Source organism: Equus quagga, chromosome 15 (assembly GCF_021613505.1).
Source record: "Equus quagga isolate Etosha38 chromosome 15, UCLA_HA_Equagga_1.0, whole genome shotgun sequence".
Taxonomy (NCBI): Eukaryota; Metazoa; Chordata; class Mammalia; order Perissodactyla; family Equidae; genus Equus; species Equus quagga.
Window position 1 is genome coordinate 7,165,754 of NC_060281.1, and position 19,609 is coordinate 7,185,362.

Sequence of the window (19,609 nt, forward strand, 5' to 3'; positions counted from 1 at the left end):
TATTCAGAGTAAAAAGATATTAATCTCTTCCGTGTTTTCTTTATCATAAAGTTATAATAAAACATCCATGGTGTTCTCCTGGATAAAATTTCAGTGAGTTGTTATTAATTGACTGTGGTTCTGATTCATACTATAGAAATATATTTGGTTTAAAAAATTAAATTCATTCATATTTTTAACAAAGGGGTTTTAAAATCAGTACTATGCTTTCAGATGTTCTTTTGACAATTTGAGAGTTTTATTTTTTAATATAATGTAATTTAAGGATTTAAAAGATTCTCCTTCTGGGTTAATTTATTGGATTTTCCCATGACTCAGAACTGATTTTAAATTTTGTTAACCATATAAAAGTTAATAGAATTAGTTAAATTAGCCAATATGATCTTTTAAGACATTTAAACATTACTGATGTCTCTGTTGCAATCAGAAGCCACTAATTAACTGCTATATGACATATTTTGTAAGCTGTTTAGTACATATCTGCATATAAAGATGCTGGAGTTTTTTTCCAGTTATAATTGGAAAAACATGAATTTGGAGTGTGTTCAAATAGCATCGCCTGAAGAGGCTTTGGGAAGCAGCAGGAAACACTCCGCCTAACCCCAATTAGTCTTGTTTTCCACATTCAGGGCAGTTCTGTTTCTCAACATATCCACTAAGCATGATGATAATGAAAATTAATATGGTTAGAAAGCAATTCAATAGCAAATGTTTATTGTTCGTAATTGTTGTTCCCTGTCATGATTTTCATAAAACCTGTCAGCTCTGAAAAAACGTTCCAGGAGTGTGTGAGCTGGGAAACAGGCAGGTGTGCCTGAATTATACAACAGACATGCTCTTACAAAGTAACATGGAAGTCATTTTTTAAGCAAATTGAATTATATTTTTATTGCTTTTGGTGAGTTCACTACTTCTCAGAATAAGTAAACCTGATTATGGATCCAAATAAGTCATATATGAACCCTTAAATAAAGACTATCCTCTTCCAGAGATTTTTCTGGTGGATTTATCAATAATGTGAAAAGCTTAACCACAAGAAAAATGCTAGAACCCCACCTCTGTAGTCTTTCCTCATTCCATTTTAATTATAAGAATATTTTTAGGTCCTTTTTGTTTTTCAAAACTACCACCAATGATAATTTTATCTATATTTGTATTTGCCTAAGAATGTATTTGCCTGCAATGTGAAAAACTGATCATGCCACGGGGGATGCAAAGATGAATTGAACACAGATCTTTCCACTAGAGAAAGCAGAGTGTGGAAGGGTAGATGGGATGGGTTCTGTTAAACTCTCTCTTTCATCTAGTCTCCCTTTAGGCTCAATGCTCCTTGGTGACAGCAAATGTCAGGGAAAAATGGTCAAGGAAACAGGGTGGCATATCTTCCTGGGACCCATGAAAAAATCTCCCACATCAGAAGAACAAATTCCAACTTCTAGCTTGCGGTTTTCTTCCATGAAGCTAGAATGCAAACTCCGTGAGGATGAGGTCTTTATCTATTTTGCTTACCACTGAATCCCTTGGCCAGTACCTGGCATGTAATAGTCACTCAATAAATATTTGTTGAATGAATGAACACATCAGTGACTCTAAGTAGTCCAGGTAAAAGTAATATGAAGAAACAGTGTCTAAAACCATATCACAGTAGAATCAACAGATATGCAACATTCAAATAGTTGCCAAGTTTATACTAAAGATTCTATTTATTTAAAACCGAAGTCCATCTCTTTGTCATCTTAACCATTTTCCTCTTCCATAGCCGTATCCAAATTTCTCATACAAACTTCCTCCAGTGTACAGCTAGCTACATTGCATTTTAACTTGATTGGCATGTGGTTTTTCCCCTAATAATATGTTAAAAAGTGGTGAATGTGCAGTTCAGTATCTGCTAAACATTCTGCTCCATCTGGTGAAACTCCAACTGTGTTATGGGCTTTTCTGGCCATCAGAAAGCAAACATCTCCTTAACTCATATTTCCCCCAGTGTCTTCTTAGAATTACCTTATTTAGAATATTCTACTTCTACTAATTAGAGTTGATTTACCTCCCTCATCCAAAATAACAGATTTACTCTTTTATCAATCTACCCAACATTTATAACAACATCTGTAATGTAAGGTAGAAAACAACGCAAACAATGCAAGCGTTAAAAGAGCTCTAGATACAATATGATAGGGAGTTCAAATCTGAGGGAATATTCAAGGTGAGCCTTGAGTTAAGGGAAGATTTGTGTACCTAGGATTATGAGAAGGGCTTTCCACACAAACAGAACAGTGTGAACACAAGTAGAACCACAGAAGAAAGTGTGGTTCAACCTTACCTGTAGATGTGTGTGTGTGTGAAAGCACCAAAACACAAGATCGTGGAGGACCAGGTTTGCTCCATAAACAGATGAGTTATTCGGTGTTACTGAAGGTATTTGACCCAAGATCTTAGATGATTACAACTGAGTTAAGTTGCCGTAACAGAAATGACAGCAAATAGACACCATAGGAAGGGAGGCCCATTAGAAAGAAACTGTTGCCAACAGCTGAGTCAAAATGCAATGCGATCTTAAATAAGGGTAGTGGTAGCAGAAGGAAAGTTACAAGGTTTGATTTAAGAAAGAGGTGACAAGAACCAGCAAGTAGTCTGAGAAGAGATGGGTGGATAATGATGCTGACTTTCTAAGCCTGGGAGAGTAAGTGCTCTGAGTAAGAAAATGAAGGAGGAGCAGATTTAGAAAAGACACAGATGAGCTAGACGAGCCTGGACAGAGCCTTGGAAACTGTGTGCATTACGGAATGGTTGACAGAACAGTCTGAAAAGGAGCTCTCAGGCAGGTAAAGAGACAAAGTGTAGTACTGCGTCATGAGAGACAAAGAAGGAGAAAGTTTTAATAAAAATAAGTGTCAAATATTCCAGAGATTTCTAGGCATACGAGCACTGATGAAGGATATGCTAACTAGGCTTAAAAACCTTTGAAAAAACCATCCAGTAAAATATAGAGCCAGGAAGGTAAGTTTCAAGGAGTAAAAAAATTGTGTGCAGATGGCCAAGGAATGGTAAAATATGTGATACCATTTCACTTAAACCAAGCAGTTTGCTAATAGTTTTGTAGAGAGCTATGTCAAGCTCACCCTCTCCCCTCTTCATATCTGACAGCGTTTGTGGGCAAACAGCCTCGGGGTGTGTGTGTGTGTAGTGAGAGAAAGAGAGAGAAAAAAGAGTGTTTGAAAATTAACTACACCCCAACAGACAGTAGGGCAGAGAAGGCAGGAGTGCTTACCATGGACTACATATGGACCCCTCAGGAAAGAGATTTGGCCTGGAGTCATTTTATGTTCTGCCCAGGTGGTTTTTCTAGTCAGGTGGCCAAGATGGCCTTAACATTCCCCTCAGCTTGACTGAAGTTTAGACAGACTTCTTTCTGACGCTAGGCCCCTGACCTCACTTTTCTCAAAGCATTGACTTTAGAAAGCTTTCCATTGTAAATTCTTCCTTTGCCCCCTTTGAGATATAAATCTTTTAAAAAGCTTCTTGCCTGTTTTACAACCCAGGACTGTCTTTCTCCAGGACCTGGAGCCATCTCTTTGAAACGTACCCATCAGGAAACACCGTGCCCTGTCTCCCAGTCTCTGTGGGAGGGCAGGAGCCTAACTTCAGTGGGTGTCCTGCTTTAGGTTGTAAACTACCTCCTGTCATGGAGATATGCGAAAGCTTATGTTTTTTGGCAGGTAAGGCCAATTAGCAAACACAGGTAGCCTCTGATCCCCCCACCTCAGCTCTTAAAAACTCTGCTGCCCTTTGTTTCAGAGGAGCTGAGAAAGACTGAGATCTGGCCTCTCTCCCCTTTGGCAACAGCCTTGAATAAGTCTTCCTTGCCTGCTTAACTTTGTCCAGTGCAACTTTTGCTTTGACACAGACAAGTAGTGGTCAACAGCAAGAGTCTGTGTATAACATGAAAAATCAGAGTGGAACCAAGTTAGAGATGACAAGCCCGAGGCAGTCTATAGCACAAATCCTAGGAATTGCAGTTGTCAGAGGGTTTCTAAATAGTGCACAAATTCTCATGAGTCATAGCATTTCCAGATTTAACAACTGAAAATACAGGCTACTCAGTTAAATTTGAATTTCAAATATACAATGAATAATTTTCAGTATATCTCATGCAGTATTTGGGACATACTTATACTCAAAAATTATTTGTTGTTTATCTGAAATGGAAATTTCCCTGAGCATCCTGTATCTTATCTGATATTCCTACCATGAGAGAAACAGTCAGTTTTAAACACCCACTGTTCCTAGAGAGCAAGAGGACTGCCTGTGATATTATCCATCGCCAGCTCGAACACTCTCCTCTGCTTTTCCACCTCCCCTTGCCTTCTCCCCTTTCAAAGCTGGAAGCGGCAGAAACAGCAGCCAGCCTGAAGGGCAGGTGGTAGAAGAGAAAAAGAGAAGCCAGCTTCCTCTAGCCCCTCAAGACACATAAGAGGTGTCAGGAGCCCTATAGGTCCTGGCTGGTGGAGCAGGCAGGGGAAGTCATGGCTCTGTAGGAAGGTAGAAGTGTTGATGCATTTCCAAGAGTGGGGATTAGTCTTTGAATCGTTGGATAACTTAGAGAGAGGGTAGGACTCATAGGGACTGCCATGTTTTCATCCAGAGGAAGAGAAAATTTCCACCCTCATGAGAAAGACAAACACTAAAGTTGCATTTCCAACATCCCATGTGTTACGCTTGTTCAATGTGCCAAGCCTATAGATCTGAATATAAATATCTGACAATAAAATACTTTTCTAATTCTATGTGCCTCAAGATTTTATGAGATTAATCATTTAAAAGATTAATAATTCTCAAAGGACAACTCTAAAAAATTAATAACCTTGCATATTACAGTAATACTACTTATAAAATATTTTATCTAAGTATTTTGAAAAGCACTAAATATTAATGAATATTAATAAAACTCCTGTATATGACTATTTTCTAATCTTTTGGTGTCACAGATTTTTTTTTACTGTTTTATTAAGGTGTAATTACATCAAATAAAATTTATTGATTTTAAGTATATAATTTGATGTACAGCCATTTGTATCACAGAATAGTTTAAGAATCTGATGAAAACTATTATTCACAGATGCAGGGACACAGACTTTTTCATACAATTTCAGAGTGTTTATTCACCCTTAAAGCCCATCCATGAACAATAAATAAAAATTCTTGCTTTGAGTATTTTCCTCTTGACTGGTGGTTAATTAAATGAGACAGTGATTTTACAAATGTGTTATATTATATATCTAAATTTCTTAAAGGTGGGGCTAATATTTAGAAACATCACTGTTACTTTCTTGAATGCTAACTATAAACACTACATTCTTATCTACTTGCTTAGCAACATAATGCTATTAATATGACTTTTTTTTAGATGCAGGTTTATTTTTTCCATCTTTCAACGGGAATTCCTATTTAGAGCTGCCTTTTTTTAAAACCCTGGATGAATTGAAATCTGTCCTGGAGAAGGAACATAACCGAATGGTTACCATCTACTTGACTATAAAAACAAACACTTTGAATGGAACTATCCTCTACAGTGAGTATTAAATGTCTGACCTCCTCTGTGTCATGTTTTCTTCTCAAATGTTAACCTACTGAATCAATGAATTATTCATTTAAATATCGTGGGAAAACTTTTCTAACTGAGTGCATGAGACATTACCAAATGGAAATCTTAGTTCTTTCTAGTTTCCCTTAGAAGTTTCTATAATTTCTGAGTCATTCACTGGAACTTGACTTACAAACAGCTCTGCACCAGCACGGAAGGATACAGCCAACTATGGATTTGACGGCATCTGGCTACAGCAGGAAAACATCATTGCTGCCCATGTTTCAGAGCATATTTTTACAATATAAATCACTAAATATGAATAGCATTCAATACTTGCTGACTTGGAAAAGAGAATTCCAAAGCTAGGATTGATTCATTTGACAACTGGGAAAATTCCTATCATGCTTTTAGCATTATCTTAAAGTTAGCTGGTTTGAAAAAGAGCAATATTAGCAGTTTAGGGAAATACCTCTACATGCCACACTCTGCATCACGCAATACCTGCACAAAGATCTCTACAAAGGAATTCACAGGTCTCTTTCTTCCTTGGCTGAACATCACTACTGTATATTACTTCTTATATTCCAAATGCGACAATTGGTTTATCTCTTTTGAAATGAGTACACAGTAGTTTCAACTGTTCCCTCTACTGGAGGTGTAACGTCTTCAGTATTTGAATGGTTACCCACAGTAGGGCAACTCACTATTTCCCAAATGATTTTCTCCTCTAGTTTGAAATATTTTGCAAAATTGATTCATCATTCTATATTTTCTAAACAAAATTTAAACCGTCATGTTATGTGACTATGAGTAAAATGCCTAAAAGAAGCATTTTTGGAAAACTGGGCACAGTTAAAAATTTTGGAAATTAGGTGAAAACAGAGAATTTATGTTATATTTTTAAAAGAAACTAACTTGTCAGAACTAGGCCAGCATTATTCATTTTCCAGCAGCGTAAGCACCCATATTTAAATGATGGCTTTAGAATGTCTGATTTATTTCTGTGAAAACAGAGAGCGAGAGAAGAAAACAAAAAAAGGAAAATTTGTATTTATATATGAAACTTCAGTGGTGGTCCATGAAATTTGGAGGTAATAGAGCATTGCAGGGGACACAAAACAAAGCAAAACTCAGAACAAAGACACAAACAACAATTTAAAGCCACAAAGCAAAGTGTCTTCGCAATTTTTTAAGTTATACAGAATTGGAAGGTGTTTCCTTGTGGAAAGTGTGTTTTTACCAACTAAAAACAGCTTGTAGCCAAAGAAGCAGCCAACCTCTGGGAATTCTGCTCTGGGCCCGTGCTTCGGGCTTGCCTCCCACCTGTCACTCAATGTGTTCTGTTTGAAGGCCACAGAAACACATGCCAAGCATCCATACACCGTGTTCAGATCGGTTGTATAATTTAAACCAATAAAGCCCAAGCTGATGTTACTGCCATAGGAATATTTTTGCCTTTCATATCAATGACCTACCAAAAAAAACAAACTGGAACTTATTAGCAGGAAAACAGCGCCCTGGTGGTGATCATCAGTCTGTCTTTGTCTCACGTGAGTGTTGTCACAGCACTGGATACATCGAAGCTGTTTGCTCAAGCCACTTTCACAGCCTGTGGATAGAGAAAAAATTTTCGTCTGTAAAGTTTTCTTTTGGTTCATTTGTAAAGTGGGAATTTCCTCCTGTCCTGTGGGGAGTCCCTCAGTGGAACGCATCGTGGACTGGCTGCTTTCCTTCTCTTGGGATTTGTCAACCTCATAAAAGCCTCACGACAGATGAACACTGAGCTCTCTGTGATTCGCTTAGACATCCGTTGTTTGAAAGGTGTCCCTTAATGTGACTTCAGAACTAATTTTGTTTCCTTTGAAATCAGTATATTATATGTAGGAGCAATTCAAAGTCGTGAGGAAATTAAAACAGATGTTTCACTTTAGAGTCTAGAGTCTAAGGGTTGATTATTGTCTCGTTGGTTTTTTTTTTAGTTTGTTTTGTTTTTTAGTTTTACCATTTTTTCCATTTCTGAATATTTCAGTAAAAACTCAAATCTAATCTACAAACATTTATTGAACATTTGTATTTTGTATCATCACATATTAAAGGGAAAAAGAGAGAAATACCAGGTTGATAAGCCAATGTCAGCTTTGAATTATATTCCTAGTTCAAAACTGTAGATTTATCTTTTCTCAGTTTGCCTCACCCACTAATTGATGTTGAAAAGGAACAAAAGGAAGATAAAACTTGAATCCTTACGGGCTTGCAGTAAAAATTCCTAGAAAGGATAGTTTAAAAAGAACTCTGTGGGAGAGAGACAGCTCTGAGAACAGCAGTCAAGATGAAAAGAAGGCTCTTTGAATCTGCCACTGAACCAATTCAGAATTCTGGAACCCAGTCAAAGGAGCTACGAATAGGTCACGGGAGAAGAGGTGAGACCACACGAAACTCTTTCCGTACACTTTCAGAAAATGAGCTCTATTCCGCAAGCAGTACCAATTCGATGCTTTCGTCATGGGATATAGTACTATGCAGCTGAATCCATTCTGTGCTGCTGCTTTGAAAAGAAATAAGCGTGCCCTTTGTAAGTGTGTGATCTCTGAGAACCAGGAGCACACATCTGACCAGGTTGCAGGAGGCAAATTACATGAGCAACTCCATTGGGAGAACAGGATTCAGAAGCAATCTTTGTATTACTTAATGTCTGTATTTAAGAAAGAAAGTAAAAGAAGGACTAGTCTTAGGTATTTATTCCAGGAAGGAATTGACGGAACAAACAGCATTATTGGGGCCTTCTGTTTTGTGCATGTAGGGAGGGCTAAAGGAAGAGAATTCTGATATTGCTGAAGAAAACAAATTAAATCTGAAGAATCATAGCATCTGTCTTTCTCTATAAGATGATTCCCAGCAGAATACACAATATCTTCATTAGATTCTTACTATGCAAAGGCCAATGAAATCCCACAGTATTTCCTGACAGCATACTAAAAAGCATCTTCTCTCTTATAGAAAAAAGTTTGCTCAGTTGTTTTAATCAATTTTACAATGTGCACCATAAAATTCTTTGAATATCTTTGTGCCTCCTTAATAGCTCCCAATGGAGCTTACTCCAGACAGATGTGGGAGGGAGTGGGGTTGAAAGCATGAATGGATGAATTCATACATTGCCACTCATAAGGTCTGTAGAGATTGCTGTTGATTGTATCGTACCTTTTTTATGAGAACAAAGTCAAATTCAACAAATTGTAACTGAGTGCCTAGAAAGGACACCACACACTCTTAGGCACTGTGACAGGAACAAAGATGAATAAGAGATGATCTGTATACCATTTTTCACCATTTAGTGGAGAGATACTATATACACAATTCTATGAGAGCTGACTGTGATAGGTCTTATAATAAGAGTATGAATTAAGAACTGCAGCTGAGTAGGGAGATTCATTACACCAGGAATCTGTGCTTCTATCTCTTCTCTAAATAGGGAACACCTCGTGATCTAGGATTATGTTTTCCATCTCTCCTCCGCCCCCTCCTCAGGACTCCCTCAGTGCCTTGCAGAGAGTAAGCGCTTGATCAGAATGGTTCTTAAAGTTCTGTTTGTGAGTTACTCAACTTTGATGGTTGTGATGAAAAGTTAGTAGGTATTAAAACTTTATTTTCAGAAATTATTTTGTTAAATATTATATTTTGTTCCTCTGATAAGTAGAAACAACAGGGTGCAGATTTCAAGGGTTTAGTCAAAATGTAGCTGAATCAAATATAATTTTTTCCTGGGTCTACTTGAACAGTCAGGAGCAGAACAGGGGTTGGCAAATTTTCTGTAACAGCCAGAAAGCAAATATTTTTGCAGGCCATCCAGTCTGTCACAACTGTTCGACTCCGCCAGTGTAGTGTGAAAGCAGCTGTGGACCAAAAGTAAATAAATGAATGTGGCTGTGTTCCAAAATAACTTTACCTCCAAAACTAAACAATGGCAGGATTCTGTCCGGACCGCAGTTTACTGACTTGACCTGGAATGATGTGGTTCATTAATCTTTTCTTGAAATAGAACAATTGTGTTAAGAACAATTAGATTCTATTTCTGTGATCGAAATTTATGAAGAAATACATCAGGGAGAGATACAACTCTGCTTCTGTGGTAATTACCTCAGGGAATGGACCAAGGAGGAACAAGCTTGCTTCGGGTGGACAGAGGTAGGGACAAAAACAGACAAATGAGCCCAGGCAAGGACTGAAATTGCTGCCATGCCCATGGCAAGAACAGTATAATCTAGAGATTAAGAAAATTACCCTGGAGCTGGACTACCTGACTCTGCCATTTGAGCAAGTTACTAAAGATCTCTGTGCCTCAGTTTCTGTAAGATGGAATAATATTAATAATAATAATATCAAAGATACCAAAAAGTTGTTGTAAGATCTCTGTGAGAGAGTTAACACATTTAATGTGCTTGAAATAGTGTTTGGCGCACGGCAACATAAAGTAAGTGCTAACTATCTTATTCGGATAATGCTTTAATCCGTCATAACTTGCCTGGTAAGGACACTTGGGAATTAGAGGCCCAGGATACTATATTTTTGTCTAATAGGTGTCATATTAATGTTACATCCATTTGATAAACCTATTTATCTTGGGAAAGAATAATTAGATTATAAAAAATCCTGGAATCAGGAAGGAGATAATAGTGAGATAGACAACTGGTGCAATTTTTGGTTTTCATTTTTATCCATTTCATCCAAATGAAGAGGATTCATTTCCTCTAAGAGTCTTGTCTTACAAGGTTTTGTTTTGCTGGTTAACCACAACTAGCAGGCTAGGAAACATTAAAATAGATTCTCTATAAATTTCACAAACTGGCCCGGAAGCTGTTCTGCAGCTGCATGTTATAAACACGTGTTAATAATCAATTATGCAGGCCAGGCTGCTGCCGTGACCTCCAGTTCTCCCCAGGGCTTCTCTCCATGCTGTCCTTCCACTGATGAACTAGCTCACCCTAGCCACGTCCTAAATACATGTGACGGCCCGTGCTGCCACTATTGCTCTAAGATGTCCTCAAACCGTGAGCAACTGCTGCCAGGGTTGCTGCTGTTATATACAAATACAGACCTTTAGGGAGAGCCGGGACAGAGGAGTTCTAAATCTGCAGCCAAAGCATGTGTGTTCGTTGGAGACCTCGATGCACGCTCAGAGAACCGTCTCCATCACACGCCATGAAGGTGGCAGCAGGGACACAGAGACAATCCGGCTGTTGTATAAGCAGTCCTGATGGAAATGTCACAAGGTGGCCGAGGGTAGACTCGAACCCAAGTCAGTTGTGAGCTAACTGTACAACATAGGATAAATCAATTAACTTTTCTGTTCTTTATAGTTTGACTAAAAAGGGTGCAGATGTAATTTTTATTATCAAGTTCATAAGGTATATAAAAGTGTTTTAAAAAATACAAAGTGCCGTACAAATATATGGTGATATTTCTTTTATGGGAGATGGTAGAAATCCGTGTCGCTTTATGGAAATTTCCAATTTGACCATCTATGTACCTGCTTTAATAAACATATTACCTATATGCATCACTATCAATTCTTCAAGGAATGATGCTGAATTTTATTTTAATTTAAATTGAAGACCAATTAATCTTTTCTGAATGTTTATTTATACATGATCTCAAGTCAAAACTGTCATGGATGTTGGGGAACATTAATTATGATAATTCAAACAGAGAAAAATACCCATTTTTAATGAAAGTTGTAAACTATATAACTATGTAAACCACAAATATTTTATGTTCAATATTTCAGTGAAGTGATGAATTATCCATGCTTAGAAAATTTCAGATCTAGAACCCAATGCAATACCCAAGCAAACCAATATTTTTAAAAAGTTGGACTAGGATATCATTCTTTCTCTCCACATTATTTCATTATTTCTTTTTTATGAGAAGAATAATATATATAATATATATACTGCACTATATATGTAAATATATACTGAATATAAATTTTAGACTCAAAATTATTATAATTATCTCTCTAAACATCTGTGATACTAGAAACTAGTGTCCATGGTTTTGCAAGTAATGATTACCGTTTATTATTCTAAGCAGAATTTTTTATATTTAATAAATCTTAAATCAGGAGATACAATCAACGATTTCTTTAGAATAAATAAAATCTGAGAATTATAGATTTTCTCAAGTTTAAAAATATCTTCTGGATAAATATTCAGGAAAAAATCAAGACGTAAATGATTTGTTGAAAAAATTACCACACAGCCTAAAAGCATAAAAACTTCTTTCAAAAAAAGGAGAGGTTAACATTTCTCCAATAATGGATCATCAAGCGTCTCTTAAATGAACTAAATTTACTGCGGCATATGGACCACTCAACACATAAAGTTTAATATCAAAAATATACATCCATTTAATAGTAGTCACTATTTATAATTTTTAGTAGTTCTATTTTGAAAATTTTGTATATTCCTTCTCTCTTACTAATTGCCATTAACTTTTCATTTCTAGAATCAAATAATATTCATAAGAATTGTGTGACAAAATATAATGTCTTTAGTACTGTTTGTGAAAAACCAAAGAATTTCTCCTGAATGTTTATTCATAGCTTTTCTCTATCTACAAAATCTAGGTTTTGTGATACAGATTCAGTTGATTCAAAAGTGAAAAACTCAATCAGTCAGACTATGACCCACAGTCTGAAGTGAATAATTTGCTGCTTCATCATCTAAATACATCAGTAGCCGCAGCTCTTCCATTTCCCCACCTACTGTCAAATGTTATCAGCAGAACACTTTGAATTCTTTAAAAGTATTATATTATAAAACAAGAAATTGCTTATTAATAGAATACATCAGTGTGATGAATCAGAAACTGTTGCTACATAGCAGCTATAGAGAGAGCTAATCTTGTTTACTTTCATTCCCATTACATTTCTGAAAGCAGCCCTGGCATGTCCCGTGTTACAGAGTACCTGTGGTACATAATGGGATGTTGGTACACCTGGATAAGGCTGTTCATCCCCGTCATTGGTTGTAGTGACTGTGCTTCCTTTAAAAATAATTCATTCTTGTATTGTACTATATACATCTTGTTCAATGTGTATAATCAATCTTTAAAATTCCATTTTTGAAGCTTTGAAAAACAAGCCTTGTACATATGGCAAAACAGCTTGACCTAAATGTTCAGCTCTGTTCTACTCTGCTCCATATATCATATTTCTAAGTCTTATCTCAAAAATATGAGCCTGAAATGGTAACACAAAACAATTTATAAAAACAGTAAGTAATAGAAACTTGTGAGTAAAAATGGCATCATGGAGCAGGATAAGAGACTGTCCATCAAGGCATAACCAAATAACCACCCTCTGTGAGCCCAAAGGTATGAGGGCAGAGAACAAGGCAGCCATTCAAGAAAGAATAACAAGCTTACGCTGTTTTATGACATAACGTTTTATGTATCCCCAGAGAGAAAACATGAGATGCTGGTACAGACTTGTGTGTGGCTAAATGTGCTCCCACTGCCCCCAGCTCCCTCTGCCCAGTAAAAAGAGGAGTCAAAAATAATACTAAAAATTCTTAATTAACTCTTAAATTCGGAGAAAAGCAGGCTGAGAAATTGAATAGGAAGTCATGAGAAAGATAAAGGAAAACACTAAAGAGTAGAACCCCCCAAAACTGTGAACAGATCTCGGGAGAGGAAGAAGAGAGGACACTGTGCTGCCCTGGGCCAGGCACCAGACTAATCTGGGAGTCGTGCAGCTGAAGTCCCAGCAGTGTGGTAAACACCTGACGGGTGAGGATCTCAAAAGAGGGATTTTCAACCATGTTTGTTCAGTCCTTTGCTACTCACATTTTGTCATTACATCTTTAATGCTGTCGCTTTGTCCAATTTGTTTCCTTACTTCTGCAATATTGATTTAATCTGACTATTTTGTATTTTATTTCACTTTGTGTTATTCTCTTGCTGAATTTATATTCTCAAAAAGTTCTATAGCTTGAAGCACTCGTGGAAAATCTGTTTCTATTTCTTAGGTTTTATATGTCCGACTCTTATCTGCTTCTTCACTTGTATTTTGAATCCTTCCTTTCTTCCCAGTCTTGGCCATCCATGATGTGGGCATCTCTGTCCAGTCAGAGGCCACTATGTTGCTTAACACCAGGAGACCCCATTCATGTTGTATTCTGGGTAGATTTTTCTCCCTGGAGTTGGTTTTATTTGGTCTAATATAATGTGAATCATTTCTCCTGATATACCTCATAATTTCAAAATCTGCTTATTTTCCTTTGTCAAAGGATAATTTTCAGAAAGGTCTATAAAATGAACACATGTCAAAGATTTTATTCAACCTGCTAATTAATGAGGGAACTGGTAAGATACTACAACCAGTTCAAAGGAGAATTGAAGGAGCAGAGGCATGTATGAAGGCAAGGAATTCTGAAGCAAACTTACAAACAGATGGAAAGCAGGTCTACCCAGAGGGTAACAATCAGTTGCGTTTCACCAGACATAGTTTGCATTTTTATAGACAAGAACCATTTGAATTATTATTAGTGTTCTCCAACTTACAGCGTTGCAAAATAGCTCAAAGACAAAGAATTGTGATGAGAACCTGAATGGGTGAGCTAGATTCTTTTTTCCTATTTCAAATTCTTTCACTGTTTTTTCTGAACCATTCTCTGAGACCTCAATATTGCTTTTATTCCATTCTCTAGAGCCTGTAGTGTGGGGGAGAGGTGACCTAGGTTTTCTGACATTCTTGCTGACATGTTAAAGAAATATTTATCTGAGGTTCAGCAATGCCTTTAGTTTCACTCTGGTTTCTTTCCTCTTTTTTTTTTTTTTTTTTTGCTTTTATGTTAATGTGAGCTCTATTATAGAGATATTTCAAGTTTATCCAGATCCCTGAGTATCTCCAAGACCGTTTCAGGTGTCCATAATATCAAAATTATTTTTTTAATAAGACTAAGACTGTTGTGTTGGGATTTTTACTCATGGTACAAAAGTCACAGTGCATGAAACTTTTGCCACCTAGTGTCATGGCAGTGACTCCAAATTGTCCTCAGTCATTGTATTCTCTTCCCCTATGCAATCAAGTAAAAATGTACACAAAAGTGTCCTTAATGGTGCAGTACAATGTATTAATTTTTAAAAGTCTCAATCTTTGTATATACAACTTTTAATGTTCTGCGTGTAAAGGAGTACACCTAAAGTGAGTCTGCTCCACACTGAAGTGTAACAGCTGCCTTGACGAAAGGCACTTATGCAATATTTTAAGTTGTTAGTTGACGTAGCCACTATCAAAACATGACTTGAAAAATGACTAAAAGATAACCAATACTTATTCAGACTTGAGTATTTTGCAGATATTTTCTCAAAACTTAGCAAAGTAAGCCCATTATTTCTATGAAATCACCTAACAATATTTGTTCCCAATGACAAAACTCAAACTTTCTAAGAAAAATTAGAATTTTAGAAAACTTGCATTCTCCACAATGAGCTTTAGAACTTCCCAATACTTTCCGATGAGTTCAGTAGTAATATTAATGAATGAGATTTTTTAATATTGTGTAATAAAATGTGTGGACATATGAAATATCTCCATAACTCAGCGAACCAACATTTTTCAAATGATCAGCGCATGATGTTACAAAATCATGCACAGGTGAAATATCCATTCAAAGTACAAGAAAGATCAATGGAATTTTAATGTAACAGAGTATGTAAAGATCATTAATATAGTTTCAGATTCCACATTGCAAGTAAACTTTAATGAGCTACCATTTGTCCAATTTGTGCGTATTTTAAAAGGTTATTAAAATAATCCTCCCTTTCCAGCAACATCCTGTGTGAGGCCGGAATTCATATACTTCAACTAAAGCAACAATTCACAACAGACTGAGCACAGAAGTAGATATGAGAATCCAGCTCTCTTTTGTTAAGCTTGACATTACAGATGTTTGCAAAAGTATAGAACAATACTACTCTTCTCACTATTTTATTTTTGTTTTGAAAAATATAATTACTTTTCACAAAATATGTTATTTAGGTTAATCAGCAAGAATTTTTATTACTGTTGTTTTTAAGCAAACTAATCAACAAATATTTGAAAAATTTCTCAGTTTTAAATTCTAATATAGTAAATATGAAAAGATGCAAACTATGTAAACAAAACTTCTTGGGGGTTTCTCAATAGATTTAAGTATGTTAAAGACTTTAAACCTAAAAGTTTGAGAACTACTGATTTAATAAAATTTTCATTTTTAAATACATGTACAGTATGATTTTTCTCTAATAAAATAAATCTCTCTCTTTCTCTCCATTTCTGTCTATCCAGTTGTCAGCATTTGTGTCTATGGAAGTGTTCACCAGATGTTAATGCTGGACATTCCTGAGGGTGGTAATGTCGCAGCTTGGTTTGGGAGACCTTTGTGGGTATTTTTTATATGGCTTGAGTATAAAAACAATGATCATTATCTTAAATACATATATTCACAAGAATAAAGAAAACTGTGGGGAATATTAAAAATATATATTCCACAAATATCTGAGAATTCAGTAAATACATGATGAGAATTATTTACTTTGATGATTTTGGATCAATTGGAAATCAAGTGAGAAAGAATAAAAATTGACCCCTGTATTAACTTCCTATTGCTTCTGTAGCGAATTACCACAAGCTTAGTGGCTTCAAACAGCAGAAATGCATTCTCTTACAGTTCTGCAGGCCACAAGTACAACATCTGTCTTATGGGGCTAAAATCAGCTTGTCAGCAGTGCCGGTTCCTTCTGGAGGCTCCAGAGGAGAACCTATTCCTGGCCTCTGGCAGCTTCTGGCAGCTGCTTGCGCTCCTTGGCTGTGGCTGCATCACTCCTGTCTCTGTTTCTATAGTCACATAGCCTATCCTCTTCCGTTATCCCTCTTAGGACTTTAGACTAATTTTATTACTCAACCAAGTAATTCAAGATAATCTTCCCATCTCAACATCTTTAATTTAATCACATCTGAGAAATCTCTTTTGCCATATAAGGTAAACGTTAACAGGTTCCAACAGTTAGGACATGAATATCTTTAGGGACCATTGTTCAACAGAGCACAACCTTCTGCTGCACATGATGTACAAAAGTCAACCGTAGATGGAAGGACTATCTTAAATAAAGCTTACAGAAGATAATAGGGAATAACTTCATGACTTTGAGGCTGGCAAAGATATCTTAAAGATGACGTAAAAAGTACTAATCATAACCACACAGGAAATAATTGATAAATTGACCTACACTAACATAAGAACGTATGTTCATCAAAACTCACCATTAAGAGATTGGCAAGACAGTCCACAGAATTGGAGAAGATATTTTCAATACATGTGGCTGACAAAGAGCTTGGATGCTATGTGCCTACATACGTATATATGTATATAGATTTTGATCTTAGATATATACATGGACATACCTCTGTATTCAACAAGGAAAAAGCAAACAGCTAAATAGAAGCATGAACAAGAAAAACAAACTCGCACTTTACAAAAGAGGATATCAAAATATGCTCAACTTCACTAATAGGAGGAAAATAAAAATTAAAGCTACAATAATAAACACAGAATAGTTAAAATCTACAAGGTGACCATACCAAGTGATGGTGAGATTATGGATTATGGTCCAGCTGGGACTCTTATATACTGCTGGTAAGGAGTTAAACCAAAACGTCATTTTGGAAAACTGGCAATAGCTACTAAATAAGTCATATTCATATTCTCTGACAGTACAATTCAACTCCTAGTTATATACACAACAGAAAGGCATGCGCTTCATCACAAAAGACACATGCAAGATTGTCATAGCAGCGTTAGTCATAATAACAAAAAACTGCGGGGGTGGAGGGGCTGTCCATCTGTAGAAGAAAGAAGAACTGAAATGTGAGTATTCATTTAATGGGACATTTGAAAGCGATGAAAAGGAATGGACTGTAGCATGGATGCTATCTCGCAAACGAAATATTGAGCAAAAGTAAACAGACACAGAAGAAAGTGTACAGAACAATCCCACTAACATGATTTACAATCAAGCAAAATGAATCCCAACTGTTAAACATCAGGATTGTGGCTCCTTTTGGTAGCTGGAAGAAAGGACTTGTGATTCACAGGGCTTCTGAAAATGCACATAATGTTCGTTTTCTTAACTTAGTGGTGTTGTATGAGAGGGTTCACGTTGTGATAATTCACTGAGCTATACACTTGAAATTTGTGTTATTTTCTGTTTGAGTTTTACTTCAATTAATGTTTTAAAGAGATAGAAATCTATGTACTTACATGGACAGATGTCTACCATTTATTAAGTGAAAAGAGAAAGATGAATAAAGCTGTTTATAACATTATTTCATTTTTAAAAATAAAATTAGGGCTATATAAATATTTGTATGTAGATAGATCAATGACAGTAAAGAATACCTCAAAGTGGGGTGCAGGATGGGCTGGAGGAAGGGGAAATGTTTCTTTTTTTCCGTTATATATTTCTTTATCATTTCAATTTTTATGAAAAACACACATTAAAATTAAAATATAAATAATTAATAATAATACGAAATCAAGTTATCCAGTACTCAATAGGTAGTAACAAATACATTTCATTTATTATTTTATTTACTTATCATAGAGGTTCTAACAATTAGTATTTTTTTTATCCCATTATAATATATGAGGAAACTGAGGCTCAAAACAGTTAAGTTCATTTAGCTATTAGGAAACAGTCAGAAGTTAATCTCAGTCAAGTTAATACTGTTAATATCATGCTATTCACAGCCTGTGGGAAATAATCTTTATTTCTAATCTAATACTTATTACATTGAATAATTATCTAATAAAACTGCTACCATCTCACCAAATCATTACTCCTTGAGAGCAAATATTATGTTTGTTGAATGAATGATTGTTATTGCATAAAATATAAATCTACATTAATCATTAATTTAATGTAATGTTTGTTCTTAAAGGTAGTGAGAAGAATTTTGGACAACAGTTTCTTCATTTATTTCTTTTGGAAGGAAGGCCTACAGTTAAATATGGATGTGGAAATTCTCAAAATATCTTGACTCTTTCTGCTAATTATAGCATTAATACAAATGTGTTTATCCCCATCATAATACGGTAAGTACTCCACGGTCATTCTTTGAACCATAGTGCTGAGCCTTATTCCTTAAATGTTATTTATATGTGTAATAGTCACCCAAATGTGAAAAGAAAGGCAAGAAGGTCCATCTGAAAATTGTTTTGCCAATAATTTTTTTCAGTTTGGGGGAGTAAACTGTAAATTAAACCAAGGTGTAATTTGATACCATCCAGTGGCGATCAAAGTGTGCACAAAATGAATCAATTTCTTTGAAAATATCATGTAGCAAAGAAACAGATTGAAGAGTCAGGTGGTTCAGTTGAAATTAAAATCTAGTTCAATTGTTCAACAAAATATCCACTCCACTAAGTGGAAAGAGTACAACTAGTAGGAATTGGGGGAAAAAAAGCCATTGACTTTGCAGAGAAAAAGGAAAATCCGATAGAAAGTAAAAACCAATTGAATATTAAAGGGAGATGTCTTTCTGGAGCTTATAAACTTTTGGAAGGCAGTCTATAAATTAGTTCATGCTTCAGAATTAGGAAATCTCAGAACAGAGAAATTGCTAAAAATGATGGTCACATCCCAAGGGGGTTACTGAACAAAATTTACATGTAGCAGCCAAGAATTTAAAATTCTGTATCAGTATAGCATCCCTTGATAAGGGTCTCTACAGATACTCTATGTCAGTTAAAAATAATACTTTGTGTCTGAGTTTATGTGTTAGGTGACAATTGGATAAGTTGATCTGATCCGCGGGAATCTTGGCTAACCTATGAAGGTTATATAAATCAAATAAACTTTCCCAGAGTCTGCATCAATCTGAAAATAAAATCAAGGAAATTGACACCAATCTGAAAATGGAAACTCCTTATAGGCAAGGACAGTATCTTACTCATTTTTAATGCATTTAGCAGGGCGTCTGACAGC

General features: G+C 35.8%; 1 protein-coding gene across 1 annotated transcript in view; it reads left to right on the forward strand.

The window, feature by feature from the left end:
• Nucleotides 1–19,609, forward strand: part of EYS (eyes shut homolog) — a 1,407,877-nt gene that overhangs the window by 1,130,408 nt on the left and 257,860 nt on the right. The window contains 2 exon segments of the mRNA XM_046639782.1: nt 5,405–5,569; nt 18,564–18,717. Coding sequence (XP_046495738.1) covers nt 5,405–5,569; nt 18,564–18,717 — 319 coding nt within the window.